This window comes from Polyodon spathula, chromosome 26 (assembly GCF_017654505.1).
Source record: "Polyodon spathula isolate WHYD16114869_AA chromosome 26, ASM1765450v1, whole genome shotgun sequence".
NCBI classification, from domain to species: Eukaryota; Metazoa; Chordata; class Actinopteri; order Acipenseriformes; family Polyodontidae; genus Polyodon; species Polyodon spathula.
In genome coordinates, this window is record NC_054559.1 from 19,779,983 (window position 1) to 19,794,000 (window position 14,018).

The 14,018-nt window shown below is 42.4% G+C and overlaps 1 protein-coding gene and 1 long non-coding RNA gene across 3 annotated transcripts; both read right to left on the bottom strand.

The window, feature by feature from the left end:
- Nucleotides 1–1,091: 1,091 nt before the first annotated feature.
- LOC121300440 (major facilitator superfamily domain-containing protein 12-like) lies at nucleotides 1,092–9,460 on the bottom strand. Of its 2 annotated transcripts, XM_041229005.1 has the most exons (10): nucleotides 8,777–9,460; nucleotides 8,107–8,317; nucleotides 5,629–5,761; nucleotides 4,950–5,150; nucleotides 4,606–4,698; nucleotides 4,113–4,205; nucleotides 3,379–3,549; nucleotides 2,902–2,996; nucleotides 2,595–2,725; nucleotides 1,092–2,293 (listed from the first exon to the last, which is right to left on the bottom strand). In XM_041229005.1, exons 1-10 carry the CDS (start codon nucleotides 9,039–9,041, stop codon nucleotides 2,214–2,216), a joined length of 1,473 nt encoding a protein of 490 aa, XP_041084939.1. In that variant the 5' UTR covers nucleotides 9,042–9,460; the 3' UTR covers nucleotides 1,092–2,213. The 2 variants fall into 2 exon arrangements, with proteins under 2 accessions (XP_041084939.1, XP_041084940.1); XM_041229006.1 differs by lacking the exon at nucleotides 1,092–2,293 and having other exon boundaries at nucleotides 2,383–2,725.
- Nucleotides 9,461–12,322: 2,862 nt separating this feature from the next.
- Nucleotides 12,323–14,012, bottom strand: LOC121300549. The gene is made up of 2 exons (XR_005947537.1): nucleotides 13,548–14,012; nucleotides 12,323–13,159 (listed from the first exon to the last, which is right to left on the bottom strand). It is a non-coding gene; the product is annotated as an uncharacterized LOC121300549 (long non-coding RNA).
- Between the last annotated feature and the right edge of the window lie 6 nt (nucleotides 14,013–14,018).

The window sequence follows — 14,018 nt, forward strand, 5'->3', positions numbered from 1 at the left end:
TTGCTGGGGAGAAGAGTCCTTAAAGCAGCTTATGAGGATTAGGGTCTGTTTAGCGCACAAGGAAGCACATCCATCCACGAGCACGCACACACAAGACACTCCACCACACTGAACACAGCCCCTAAATCCAGCCTGGTTTATACAGAGCATCTGCTTCACAGCTGGATTTTCCTGTGTCCAAGATGCCCCAAGCCAGTTGACTTCATAACACAGCAGCCATTTTGCTTTTTTTATAAGCAGAGGCCTGCAGCCCTGTGTTAGAATGTGCAGGAACAGTTTAACCTAGTCTAGTCCAGTCGGTGTCACAATGGCATGCACACCATACACACCGATCATGCCTCGCTCTTCCAGTAACCAAGCAGTGTGCTCCAGCACTGCTCAGTATTAATAACTTTTGCGACGGTTTCAGCAGGGTAATAAACTAGTATTAGAACGATACCCCAACATGCTTTTTTTTTTTTTTTCCCGATCCCATGGACAAGCCCATTGCCTCGTTACACCCAGGGGCTCTACGGTGGGCGTCGGCAACCAAGATATTTGAATCTCCCAGCCAATCCAATGTTTCGCCGTGGTAGATGGACATTCTAATACAACTTTAAAGGAATCCAGCGTGATGCAATGCAAACAAACAGAACAAGGTGTATCCTATGGCCTTTCACCTGGGGCCTCCTTCACTTTTTCAATCAACATCTTAATTATCCTATCTGGGGAAGGAGCCTATTCTTAGACAGCACATGGTGCAGAGCGTGGACTTCTTAGAACTGCTTTTTCATTTTTCAATTATCATCATCTGGACCCGGACCGTACCAGCTTGCTTGGTTAAGGGTGAGCAAAGAAATAAAAGAACTTTATGACACAAAGCCCCCCCCCCACCTCACCTCAAAGAGATGAATGGGTGGGTCAATAAAAATCCATTAGCTTCAGAAGACTGTACATCACAAAGTTGGGTTACAATGCACTGGGGCAGAATGACAAAGAGCTAGGGATAATTACATGGAGAGTTATCATATCAGTATAGTTTCATAATTGGTAAATAAAAATACAACAGTTTAAATCAATTACTGAAAAGAAGTCATAACAAAAATGTCCTTTTTATTTTTTGCATTACCAACAGGGTAACCATTTTCATATCATATCATTAATTGAATGTATAATAAATGACTATTGGTCAAATTACAATAATATACATTATTTTACACATCAATGCATATCTTAGTTCATTCCACTTGAATACAGAATCCCTTTTCTATCTGTAAATGATTGTAGTAACCCTATGATAACAAAAGACAGGGTTCTTAAAGCATGTAGTATTCTATATTAATAACTTTAAAAAAACAAAATCTATACAAAACATATAGAGGGCAGGTGGAGCCATAGAATTGAAAGGTCACATTGTCACATGACTTGAATGGAGCTAGGAAGTCTTTTCAATAGCCAGTAATTAGGATTCTGCAGGTAAGCTATAGAAAATATGAACCCAGCCAGATAGCCCGTAGAACATTCCCTTAGAGACAGCATGGTAACTTCACAACTGGAATTACTATGGTAAAACTCCCACAGTCTGTTTAAGACAGGTTTAAAGTTAAACGAAAAAGAAAAACACACCTGAGCGTGGAGGATAGGTGTAATGCCCTTACCCACTGTTAAGGTTATCAGCGTTATCTAAGACATGTTTATCTTGTGTGTTAAAAAGATTAGCTCTGGAGGGTTTATTGTACGATGTGATGCTCTCTTGGGCAGGTCAGGTATACAGCCTCTTTATTTTAGATGAAGGCAGTAAATTATATCTAAAATGTAGACCGATTTAGTTTGCATTTACAAACAAATCTCCCTTTGGATTTAGGATTACAGTCAAAATAAAATTCAAAAAAACAATTTTTTCACTTTGGACTTAATGATCAGCACATTTGTCTTTCAAAATACACCAAAAATAATTTAAAATTAGTTTTCTGGCTCCCCTGGCAGCAATTTCCTTCAGAGCTGAGGTTTCCACACACTACAGCACTGGTCCTGCACACTGGTCAGACCTGGTCTCATTGAGCACTATTCTATCTGAATCCATGTATGACCAGAATTACTTCCTCTCCCCAATGTAGTGCACAGTACACAGAGAATGACACTGGCAGACCTGAATGCTTGGAGCAGAGAAAAGGGGATCATTAACAAAAGGGACAACACAGCGCTCCCAGAGAACGGTTTCCAGAGTGATTTCTTTAGTTGACACTTTGGTCATCTTCAATGTCTTCTCTGAGTGATGATGAAGCCCCCAGCAGGCCCGAGACAGCTGGCTGACCTGAAAGGGAGTCACAAAAGAGGGTGGTAACAAATCATCCTTTTTAGCTAAAAAGGGAACAAGAGCTATCAATTGCAGTACAATTTACAGCCAGTAGGTGGTGGTATTGCACAGCAGGATTATCCCTTTAAAAAGGTGGATACATCCTTGTAGATTCCCTGGTGCTGCAAAATGCTCTTTAAAAAAAAAAAACACATCCAGAGGTTGCTCTCTCCTGGCAGGGTACAGGCTGATTGAATCTGATTTCACAGTTGCTACCCAAGTGCCCCCTTAACATGTAGTGCCGAGACAGAATACTTACGAACTCGGATCCCGATTGGCCAGATCAGTATGCTGCACAGGCAGAATGCCGCTCCAACGGCCACGCCCCCAGTAACAATCACCATGACGATGTGGTAGAACCAGACACAAGCAGGACAGCACACCTGTGTGCTGAAGCAGAGAGGAGAGAAAATACCCAAATCAGAAATTACCAAAGTCCCCCTCAGTCACTGTACAACTACACAACGCTGCAGTTCAAAAACAAATGCTTACAAATGCTCATTGAAAACATTTTTTTAAATTGGATTCCAATGAATGAAGGGTAGAGTTGGGAAGGGAACACTTACTGGCATGGGTGCAGACTCTGAATTATCATCACGCTTATTCCATTGGCCACTTTGTCAGTAAAGCTCATCGCCCCATACACAAAGGCACCACTTTGCTGAAAAACAAAAAGAAACAGATCACTTCCACTACTGCTCCTGTGACATCTCTAGACACCCAAGAGTTCATGCAGTCTGACTAAACTCCACAAAGAAATACACATGCCAGGCTGCACAGCGGTAACTCGTCCTGGGTCGGACAAAAGGTCAGCCTCGCCTGACGAATCATTTCCATTTGCTAGTTTTGTAACATATTTTCGTTGTCAGTTTACAGGAAAAACCGTCAGTGTTCCAGATGAGAGTAAAATTCGCTTCCAATCTGCGGCAGATTAATCGCCATGGATTGGTCCTCGATTGTAAAAGGTGAGGGAAGGACAGCTTTCTTTGTTTTTGAAATCAACACTGTGCTAAAACTGGAGTTCTCTGATCGGATTGCCTTACAGTGTTTCTCCCAATGAGGTCGGCGGTCATTGAGAGCGAGGTCACTAAGATGGTGGCTGACCCAGCACCCAGCAGCACGGCGGCTCCATACACCGACTTCCCCATCTTATGGTCCAGCAACACCCAACAGGCAAAGGCCAGGATCAGCAGCAGGCCTACAAAGTACGTCATCTACAGCAAGACGTTCAGACAGCACCATTAATGCAGGCCTCTCGTGACAGGACAGGAGAACAAATTCATAAGACATCACGGAAAGAAACTGTATTACAAAAGCACTACAAAAAAAAAAGGGCACTTAATAAATCTCACATGCCACACAGAGTTATGCCACAATGTAAAGGAGCGAGTCTGGATTCATATTCTTATGTTACTGTGCGATGTGGAAAACAAGTTTTAAAGTGAAAGATCTCTTCTGTTCCCATTCAGAGCAAATGTGTGTGTTCTGATTTTGCAAGTATGAGACAATATCACTGCAGAAGTGCGACTGGCGCTAGTAACAACAGGAAAAAAAAACTATATATATAACTATTGTTACATTTATTAGGTATATTTTAGCAAAGTGCACAGTACTCTGCATTTACCACAGTTGGCATGTATTTCACTCTCTGGGCTGTCTCTCGCTTACACATGCATTGCAGCGCTTTGCTGTGCTCTTACTGTGGGTTACGTTCAGAGAGGAGACTTGTCCAGGGTGGCGCCACTAAATAAAAGAGCTCTCCTGTCAAACGACTCACGTTTCTGCCGATGCACTTGTTGACTGGCTTCATGATCAAGGAGGACATGAATCCACTGATGTACATCACCAGGGGGATCGTAGCGATGTAGTTCTGTCAGGGGAAGGGAAACAAGCATGCTGTGACTCCTCAGTTCCACATTGCAATATGCACAACTTGAATGGATTTGATAGAGTTGTATTGTAATTGCAGGCGATGCTGACAAGATGTATATGTTTGCTCAATAAAGCCGGTGTCATAATAGGAACTGGAAATCTGTTTTAAAAATGAATTGGAATTTAACAAAAAACGGGAATCGACCCAGACCCTGATTAAAATGCAGTAGCGCTATCCTAGTGGTCATTCCGAAAACCATTTCCTCACTTCAGAAATGGCGCTTTTAGGACATTATGCATAACACATGTAAGACATTAAAGTAATTCAATATTACAAAAACAGTATAAAAAGTAATCTTTTAATTTATAAGAGCCGGGATGGATTTCACAGCACATACCTTGGGCAGGAAGAGCGAGTTTGTCAGGTACATAGATATGTAAGTTTGGGACAGGTTGACAATTAGTCTTGTGCACATGTACAGCCCCGCCACCTAGGGAAAGAAAAACAAGCGCGTCAGAGACAGGCAGCCCCTCCACGACCGTACATTCAAAATGACACCCATGGGAGGGAGGGGAGCATGGATTACCACAACGCTACACACAGTGCAACAAACAGCTTCACAACCACTGGATAAGTGGGAATAAAGGCATTCAGAGGGAGGTCAAGGCAGAGACAGCTATCCCACCAAATCTCAATAAATGGTGTCAAATAATGCGAATGACGAGTTTGCCACTTGCTCACCTGATAGAAGGCAGGTTCGACCAGCCAGTGCTTCCACTGTAGCAGGGAGCGCCCCCCAGCGTCCTGGGACCTTGTGATCAGGGGCTGCCGCTCATCTGCAGGGCATGGGGAGGCAGGCAGGGGGCGCTCTTTCTCCTTTGTTCCAGTATGGAATAGCAATGAGAACACCGACCCTAGCCCAATTACTATGAGGGCTAGATTCTGGGAAAAAAAAAAAAAAGATGAATATTAATGACTTAGGGTTGTGAACTTTGAAGGGGGAAAATTAAACACCTTCCTAATTTAAAATTGTAAAATGTCTTTGTGGTCCATCACTTACCCTAAGCTGCACAGTATAATACTGATTATATATATATAGATAGATAGATAGACAGATAGATAGATAGATAGATAGATAGACAGACAGACAGATAGATAGGACAGACAGATAGACAGATAGATGGATAGACAGATAGATAGATAGACAGATAGACATAGATAGATAGATATTTTGCAGCTATAATTTTTATAGGCAGTTGTTGAGACATCAAATAAGTCACTGGTTCTTTTTTTTTTATTTAAATCTACTAGCCCTCATTGGCAAGGGCTACAACATCTTGATTCTGGTGGCTGGCAGAGGGCAGCCAAAGCCCTTCAGCGCCAGGCAGTGCAATTCAATTCAGACCTATACAGAACCTACCCTAAAGATAGGGATGTCCTGCCTCCCCAGGCTCTCCGCCTGCGCTGGGTCACCTGTCTGGCCAGCCTGAAAGTAAAACAGTAGCCAGGCCACCCCATACACAGCAATGTTGGCAACCACAGTGAAAGCGTACCTGCAGGGACAGCAAGATTTGCAATTTGAAACCCGGCCATAACACGGTCAAAAGGGATGCAATGCCAGCATTGCCACTGCCTCCAATTCCTTCATCTTGAGGTCAGTCTGAAGACAGTCGTACTGAATAGTTCTGGGTGCGGAAGCACCTGCCAGCCGAGCACCGACCAGTTAGGTCTGCTGTCTTACCCATCATGACTGAAACTGGGAGATGCATCTTCTAGGCGAGAGAAGTCACCTGCTTAATGTCAGGAGAGATTCCCCAGTTATACAAAACTACGTGCCACATATTCCTGACAGGTTTATTTACAGTAGATGATCTTACAAAAACTATGCAAGGGATAGTGGGGATTACAGCTGATTTCCACACACAGCATAAAACTGTGTAGTCTCAACTGACTCTACAGATTACGATCCGATTCTAGACACCCACAAATGAACAAAGCCTGCAATGTGCATTTTCAGAGAAGCAGAAGTAACGCAAGGAAGGAAGTCAAATTCAAAGCACAGCAAAGACATGCATAGGAGGCTATTTTTAATGAAAAGAAAGAAAACACCAACGACGTTTGAACAAATTCAAGCACCCTGTTCCTAAGATATAACCTAGATCCAAAAATCTTAACCATGCACTAGATTCCACTTACGTATTAGAGAATACTGGAGTCTGTCATTTTACAGGCAATTTGTTACACAAAAGCACGTGCATGCGAGTCTCATTTTTGCTGTTGTTGAAGATTTAGTGTTCCAAGTTGTAAACAGTATCTGGTCTAGATTATATTAAGGAAGAGCTTTTTGATCTTCCCTGCTTCCCACCCTCTCTGGAACGGGATTCCTACTGAACAGGGGAATCCTGGCGTTTTAAAACCAGAACAACAAAGAGTTTCTAGGAAGCCCTCCACATGCATGGGGCAAGGGCCAAATAACTCCACAGCTCACAGCAATCACAGCCAGATCTTCAAAACCACTGGGCTGTTTAAAGCTACAGCTTCGGGCAATCACGATTAAATGTTTGAACTTACAACAAGGCTACGTTTCTATCTGACTCTGGGACTGACTTGAAAGCAGTCTGAAATCAGACTCTCATTTCCATCAGCAGCAGATCCCAGTTCACATCCACTTTAATTGGGACTCTCGTCAGTCAGTCAGCACCAGTTAGGACTGCGGGCCGGCAAAACTCGATCTCTCCACACTGGCCCTGAACGGTGGAAGTTACCTAACAAGGGGAGTGAGAGGCGGGCTTTAAAACTCCAGTATGTGCTTTTCCATGAGGGAGATAAATGCTGAAATTTTTTTTTTTTTTTTTTTAAATCACCTGATAAACTACTGTACTGTTAATAAAAGGCTGTGGATTTTATAATTTTTTGTATATTCCTTCACAATACAATTAAGCAGTAAAAGAAAAAAGCAGAATGCTGGAGGCTGGTGAATTTATTCATAAACCACACTGAACCCATGCTGCAAAAATACAAATAAAGCAGAACCCTAGCAAGAGGCGGGTGCTTGACACCTGGTGCTTTGACTGTTGAACAGCAAAACCACAATTTCTAAAAGGTCACGTCTTTCTTGACAGTTCACAGGAAAGATAAGCACTTGACATGTTTCAAAATGCAGATCACAACCTTCTTTTGAAGAACTTCAGTACCTTAAAATGAAAAATACAGAGGGTCGCTGCAAAGCTTGAAAAAAGAAGCGTGCTGAATTTCTCAGAAAAGCTGGTGTTCTGTACTAAAGCTGAAAGAGCGTCTAAGAACTTGATGCTTCTGGTGAGGTGTACATTCTTTAAACACACTGTAGTGTCTAGCAAGCGATCTTCCTGTGCAGTGATATTGGTGTCAACTCGTAACCACAGCCTAAGCCACGAATAAAACACACAGTGCTCTGTATCGGGGTCTGAGAATTCATTATCTCACCACCTCCAGCAGCCTTCTGCAGCTACAGCTAAAAGTGAAATCCAGCCAGAGACTATCAACCTGTGGTCTGTGAGTAAATTCAATCTGGTCCCCAATCAGCCTGCTATACCAAACACACCCATGAGGGAGTGCCAGAGTTCCTGTAGAGTTCTGGGCACCAGGTGTTTACAGTTTCCTTTGTAAGAAATATATTTCATTGGACTGCAACCTGATTGGTTCACATAGCAATAGTGTGCATGACAGCTGTCCCCAATTGGCTCACATATAGTATGCATGTCCACGAACCTCTCATATCTGTCACCAGTTCACAAGCCCTGCTCTTCATTTTAAAAGCTCAGTCAATATGCAACACCAGATGATTGTGTGCATAAATGGATGTTGCTCTTTGACTTTGTGAAGGGGGTGGCGAGCCTGCTGATGCTCAGCGTTTGGTTACCTGTATGCAGTGAGCTCCACCTTCTCCTGGTCATTGGTGACAAGCTCCGGAATTAGGGAGAGGTGGGAGATCTGTGTAGTCGCCCAGCCGAACTGGAAGACAACGATGAAGGGGATGAAGTAGACGAGTCCCACCCACTGAGGGGTGCCCTCAGCACAGCCCATACACGGGTTAAAGATGAACGGGAACGAGATGAGCACGCTCACCGTACCTGGGGGGACGCAACAGAGAGACGGACACAGGGGGGTTACTATGGTGACCAGTCATGGCAAAATGAATATCCAGCAAAACAAAACGTTTTTGTAAGGCTGCGATCTATAAATCAACAAAGCAATGAATGCATTCGGCCAGATTTGAGGGCAAACGAAAAATCAACATGCTTCAAAAGAGAAACACAGAATGGTAGCTGTCTGTCTGTATGAGGAAATATTTTCCTGAAATGGAGGCACTAGTGCAAATGAGGTCGACTCCTATAACGCCGTGGGCACAAGCAGTATTTTTCACATTACATACAATAATATATACACGCAATGATTGTGTTATTATTATATACGGATATTTTAATGGCTCCTGAGTTGCTACGCCGTCAATGAATTGTAGAAAAGAAAAAAAAAGTCCACGTTTTTCACTCTGGAAATCTGCTAATCCTGCCCCCGGTAAATATACTCACCCACAAGATGCCAGGACTTTCTCTTGCCATAATCCCTGCAGCCCGGCGTCCGGTCAGACTCGTAGCCTACAAGAGGCGTGCAGATCCCGTCCGCTATCTGTCCGGCGAGGAGCAGCGCCCCAGCGACCGTATTACCAAACCCCAGCACCGAGTGGTAATAGACCAGCAGATAGGTAAACCACATCGAAGCGCACAGGTCGTTCAGAAAATGACCCACAGAGTAACTCAAACGGGCACACAGCGACAACGAAATGCCACCTGCCATTGGAAATATTTACGCTCCCTTTTTGGTTAGAAACGGATTTAATTTTAACCCTAAATCAAATTTGACCTAAAGCACTATTAACTATTCCAAGTACTGGTCCCAAGACGTAAATAAATAAAATAAAAAATAATAATAATAAATACATCTAAAAATCTTATCTACGAGGTAGTCGAAAAAGTACTAAACACATGCAGATAATTTAATCCTACATCCCTCGTCTTCAAAAAGAAAAGTGAAAATGAACATGGCACAGGCTCCATGCAATAGATTACATTACAGTACAAGCTGCAGCAATAATTATTGTGCTTCCCTTTTAATCTCTTCAACTAAAATCCCCCCTCTCCCTGCACGGGTAAACACTGCAGCAGTCATGTGAGACACCTCAATGCTGTCTCCACATCCTGCCACAGACGCGCCTGCAATTGCTATGCATTCTAGTTCATCACGGGTTTGCTCCCGGCAGGAAGGATATTAACATTCGTTTTGCCCAATCGTTGCCCACAATCAGCCAGCTAAACAAATCAAAATTTAGGAGGGGGCTGGCTTAGAGGGTTTAACAATGGCCGTGTTTCCCAAACCGGCAGATTAGTCACTGTTTCTCTTTAAAAGGACAGTGTATCCCTTTGCAGCGCCAGCGTTTTGTAACCCCAGAGATAATTCAGTGTGAAGTAGTTGGGAGTTTGCATCATGCTTCATGCATTCAGATAATACATCCAATGCAATCTTTCGTTAGGTAGGTGTGTGGCTGGAGCTGTTGGGAGCATCACAAAGCATGAGCCAGCAATGCAAATCTAAAGGTCTGCTCAACATTGCATGTCATTTATCTGCTCAATGAGCGCGTGGAGGTGTTCATGGATGTTTTTTACGATGCTTAATAACTACTCCAGCTAAAACTTCTACTAAACTAATAAAACTCTTCAAGGCTGAGAAAGTGTGCTGGGGAAATATATCAGCGTTGCATAGACTTCAGTATGCAATGTTTCAGTGCACAGTGCAACTCTAACATGCGTCCCCACGGTGAGCCATTTTTGTGTTGTTATTGGTATAATCAGTAAACCGAAACAGCAAGAACGATAGAGAGCAAGCACATGCACCGTGTTAATGAGCTTCAAGCCAGAGAACATGCAAGTATGAGAATGAGCCAGGGTTTCATGGATCCCGTGCACAAACATGCTTCTAATCCCTCCACTGGGTTATCTCCTTGTGAGGTACCAGATGCAATGTCTTAAGCATGAATCCTGTCCTGCGTTTCTTATCCTGTGAAGAGATGCCTTGCACAGAACACTATGATAGTTATGTTCTGATCTCTGCTGTGGTGATTTTAAAACAAGCTGTGTGTGTGTGTGTGGGGGGGGGGGGGTTCTCTTTATATAACTTGTAGTCAACAGTGTAGTAAAGCATTGAACCGTATATCTTTGGGGGGGGTTTGACCGACCGCTCGACCCCCCCCAAACTGCACAAGAACACATTTTATACTACAAGAGAGACCCTTTGTTATGCTGGCATTAGATCCTCCCTAATCAGAATTGTTCAAACCACGTTCTCATATTGAAATCCATGCCGATTGCAGCCGCAGGCATTTTTATAATCATTTTATAATTTTAAGCATAGAAACACTTACTTGTCTTGTGTTTTTGTTTTCAAAGGGTTATTGCTGAAATATAATGGATTAACAAACTAAGCACGTCACTAATATGAACAAGGTTTTACCAGCGAGATTCCACTGTAACTGTATTGAAATTGAGCACACTTAGTCAAATTGCAATTCTGACATTGTAAGAGATCTATTCGCCTGCCTTACTGTCGTTTCAGATATACAGCTTTGTATTACACGCCAGATATGTTGCTTTCATTTTTAGAAGCACTAAAAATACGCTTTGCAAAATCACAAGACACCCATTCCAACGAGAAACTTATCAATGCCGTCGAAGCATCATCTCCAGTTCTGAGATCCATCACATGAGCAAAATTGAGCACGCTCGGTTGAAAAATCCTTGCTAGCCAAACCATTATCAGACCACAGCACTGGCAAACACTGAACAACTACAGTACTGTGGTAACTAACAATTCCCTGGAAGCTACAAATTCAGAGAACATATTGTAGTTCCTTTTTTTTTTTTTTTTTACATTTTAAAATGTAGCGCAACAAAGTGGCTGCTGATTTCTGTTTAACATGGTAACAGAGGAACAGCCTGGCTGGCCACAGTACTGCGCTTCATGGTAACAGAGGAACAGCCTAGCTGGCCACAGTACTGCGCTTCATGGTAACAGAGGAACAGCCTGGCTGGCCACAGTACTGCACTTCATGGTAACAGATGAACAGCCTGGCTGGCCACAGTATTGCACTTTCTTACAGAAACATCACTGGCTTACAGATAACGGAGGACAAACATAGTACAGAGGAAGCTCTCTCTTAAAAGTTTTGTGGTACACCAAGTTAAAAGCTTAGTGGAAAGAAAGCAAGGCCAGGCACAGGCCACATGATTAAGCAGTCACAAGTAATGCAAACACACCTCTATCCCAACTAGTCTAGGTAATACGAGTCTATAACAAATATTTAAAAACAGGTTCAGTTCAGCTCAGAAGGACCAACGGCATCAGTTGATGTCAACTAAATGTTTTTTATTTAATGTCACTGCCCAGATTTATCCCCCACATGGAGAATAATGAGGTCAAAGCCAATCAAAATTGACCTTTTTGTTCAACTCATTCTCACACAGCACTTTTAATTCTGCACCTACTCTATGCATGTGGTTTATCAATCAGCTTCCCAGAATTAGGTCCACTTGATAGCATATCCCAGCAAATTTGCTCCCATTGAAAAAGAATGGATGAACAGCATTCAATTGACATGGTCAATGGTGTGTGCCTGTTTGCAGTACATGTGTTTGCCAGCTTTAGAAGTATTGCAGTTTGTCCTCTATTCCCAACACATTGTCCAGTACAGAGCTGATGGTAAAGACTTTTTTTTTTTTTTCTGATTCACAAACATGTAGTAATGTTTTACCCAGCTCTGAGGAGACTGAATCAATCATTGTGTAAATCGCCTTCTCAACGCTCTGTTACACCGCTGAGCACAGTCAGTTTTATTAGCTTTTTTTCTTGTCTTATGTTAAACACGGGCCCTGGTTATACATGCTGGCATATTAAAAGGTGTGGTGTATTTCCAGTTTTAAAAACTTAAAAAAAAAAAAAAGTAACTTCTCAGACATTTTAAACAGAACCTGAACTAGAATTGCTGGCATGCTTGTGAACCTAGAACACATTTTAAAAGAGACATGTTTTTAGTGATGTCTGACTTTGGAAAGAGATCAGCGTGATTTTTTTTAATCTTCCTTGAGCAGTCTTTATTGTCAGAATTCAGTACTGTGTTTCATTTATTTTTTTTAAAAGTGCAATTTTAAGAGAGGTTTTCTATTGTATCCCCGTTCTTACCACAGTACCCGAGGCCAGTGACTGTGCTACAACGTCCACATTGACGACAGAAAACAAAACAAAATGTCAATTTCAGAACACTGCACATGAAAAGTCAAGCAGATTCATTCCAGCTTCAAGGCAGGACTGAACACAACTTCAATTTAAATTAGAAAAAAAAAAAACAACAACAATAATAAAAGGAAAAAAGAACAATGAATTTACATAAAAGCTTCCAATTCAGACACAAGTCTTCAGTTTTTTGCAGTGATTTGTTCTGGGTTGTTTGTTGTTATCATTAATACAGTTCAATTTCATTACTTGATCCCACAATAACGACTAGCTCTATGGAACAGGTTTTCCCGTTTCCCCTGCCCATGTTCGATGGGTTTGTACAGGTAATGTCTTGTGTGGATGCTAAGATACATCGGAAATCACAGCATTTCCATCCCCCCCACCCTCCCCTCCAATCCCCCCATTACATTTTTGTTGTGTGTGGGTGTGTGTTTGTTTTTTGTTTCTTTTAAAAAAGGAACCACAAGTATTGTTGCCCATGTAGCAGGTGGGAAGGGAACAATCCTTTGCGCACAGGTTAGGTGCAGCAACGAGATGTTTTTGTTCAGTGACCAGAATGCATCACGTCTCTGGTTTACTTATGGCGTTGGAGACCTTTCCTCTTCCTCCTCTTAAAAAAACAACAGCACCTGAGAGGAAACAAAAACAGCATTAACAAGAACCAAGTGTCTAATTACTGTGTATTTACATAGTTACTTAGTAAATACATGTGTACTTGCACAATTACAATGCTAGTATGCATAGTTACAATGCACTCCAGTTGTAAATTTGTCCTAGGATTTGAATGGAACGAGGAAGTCTGTTCATTCCTGAGCAGTTTGAATTTGTATTTAAATGCAAGTTGTGCTTTTGCTGTTCCACTGTTACGCACAGTAGCATTTTTAGCTGTTGGGTCTTTTAATGAACGTCGGTTCTTGATTTTGAAAAACAACACGCTGTTGACGAGGAGGATGCATCTATTACTGTGGACGGACGCGCATGTGACGAAACGATTCAGAAAAAAATCAAGCTGCTTACTTTGTATCGTCTGCCACTTCCACCTCTGCCGGCGCTGTGATCGGAGCGTTGGAGTGTCCGGCTGTAGGGTCATCAGGGTTCAGCTCTCCGTTTGTAGAGCTCATTACCTGCAAGACCACAGAAAAGGAGAATCACACATACACCTGCATGTCTCTGCAGCAGGGGTGGCTACAGGTTCCACTCCTGGTCTTTGTTCCAACCCTGGTCTAAATTGTTTCATTGAACCAATGAACCCTCTATCCAGATCCTGAAGTAGTTCATAATCTCATAAACCTGGAGTGGAATTGACCTCCAGGAGCGGGATTGGTCGCCCCTGATCTACAGACACACAGAGCTCGGTAAGAAGACTGTTTTGATCCGTGCTCATCAACCCCAGTACTCAAGCATCTCAAAATGACCAATTCCCACTGGCAACAAAAAACGCCTCTATATAAAAATACCTATATTATGTATCTGATGTAGTTTTATATT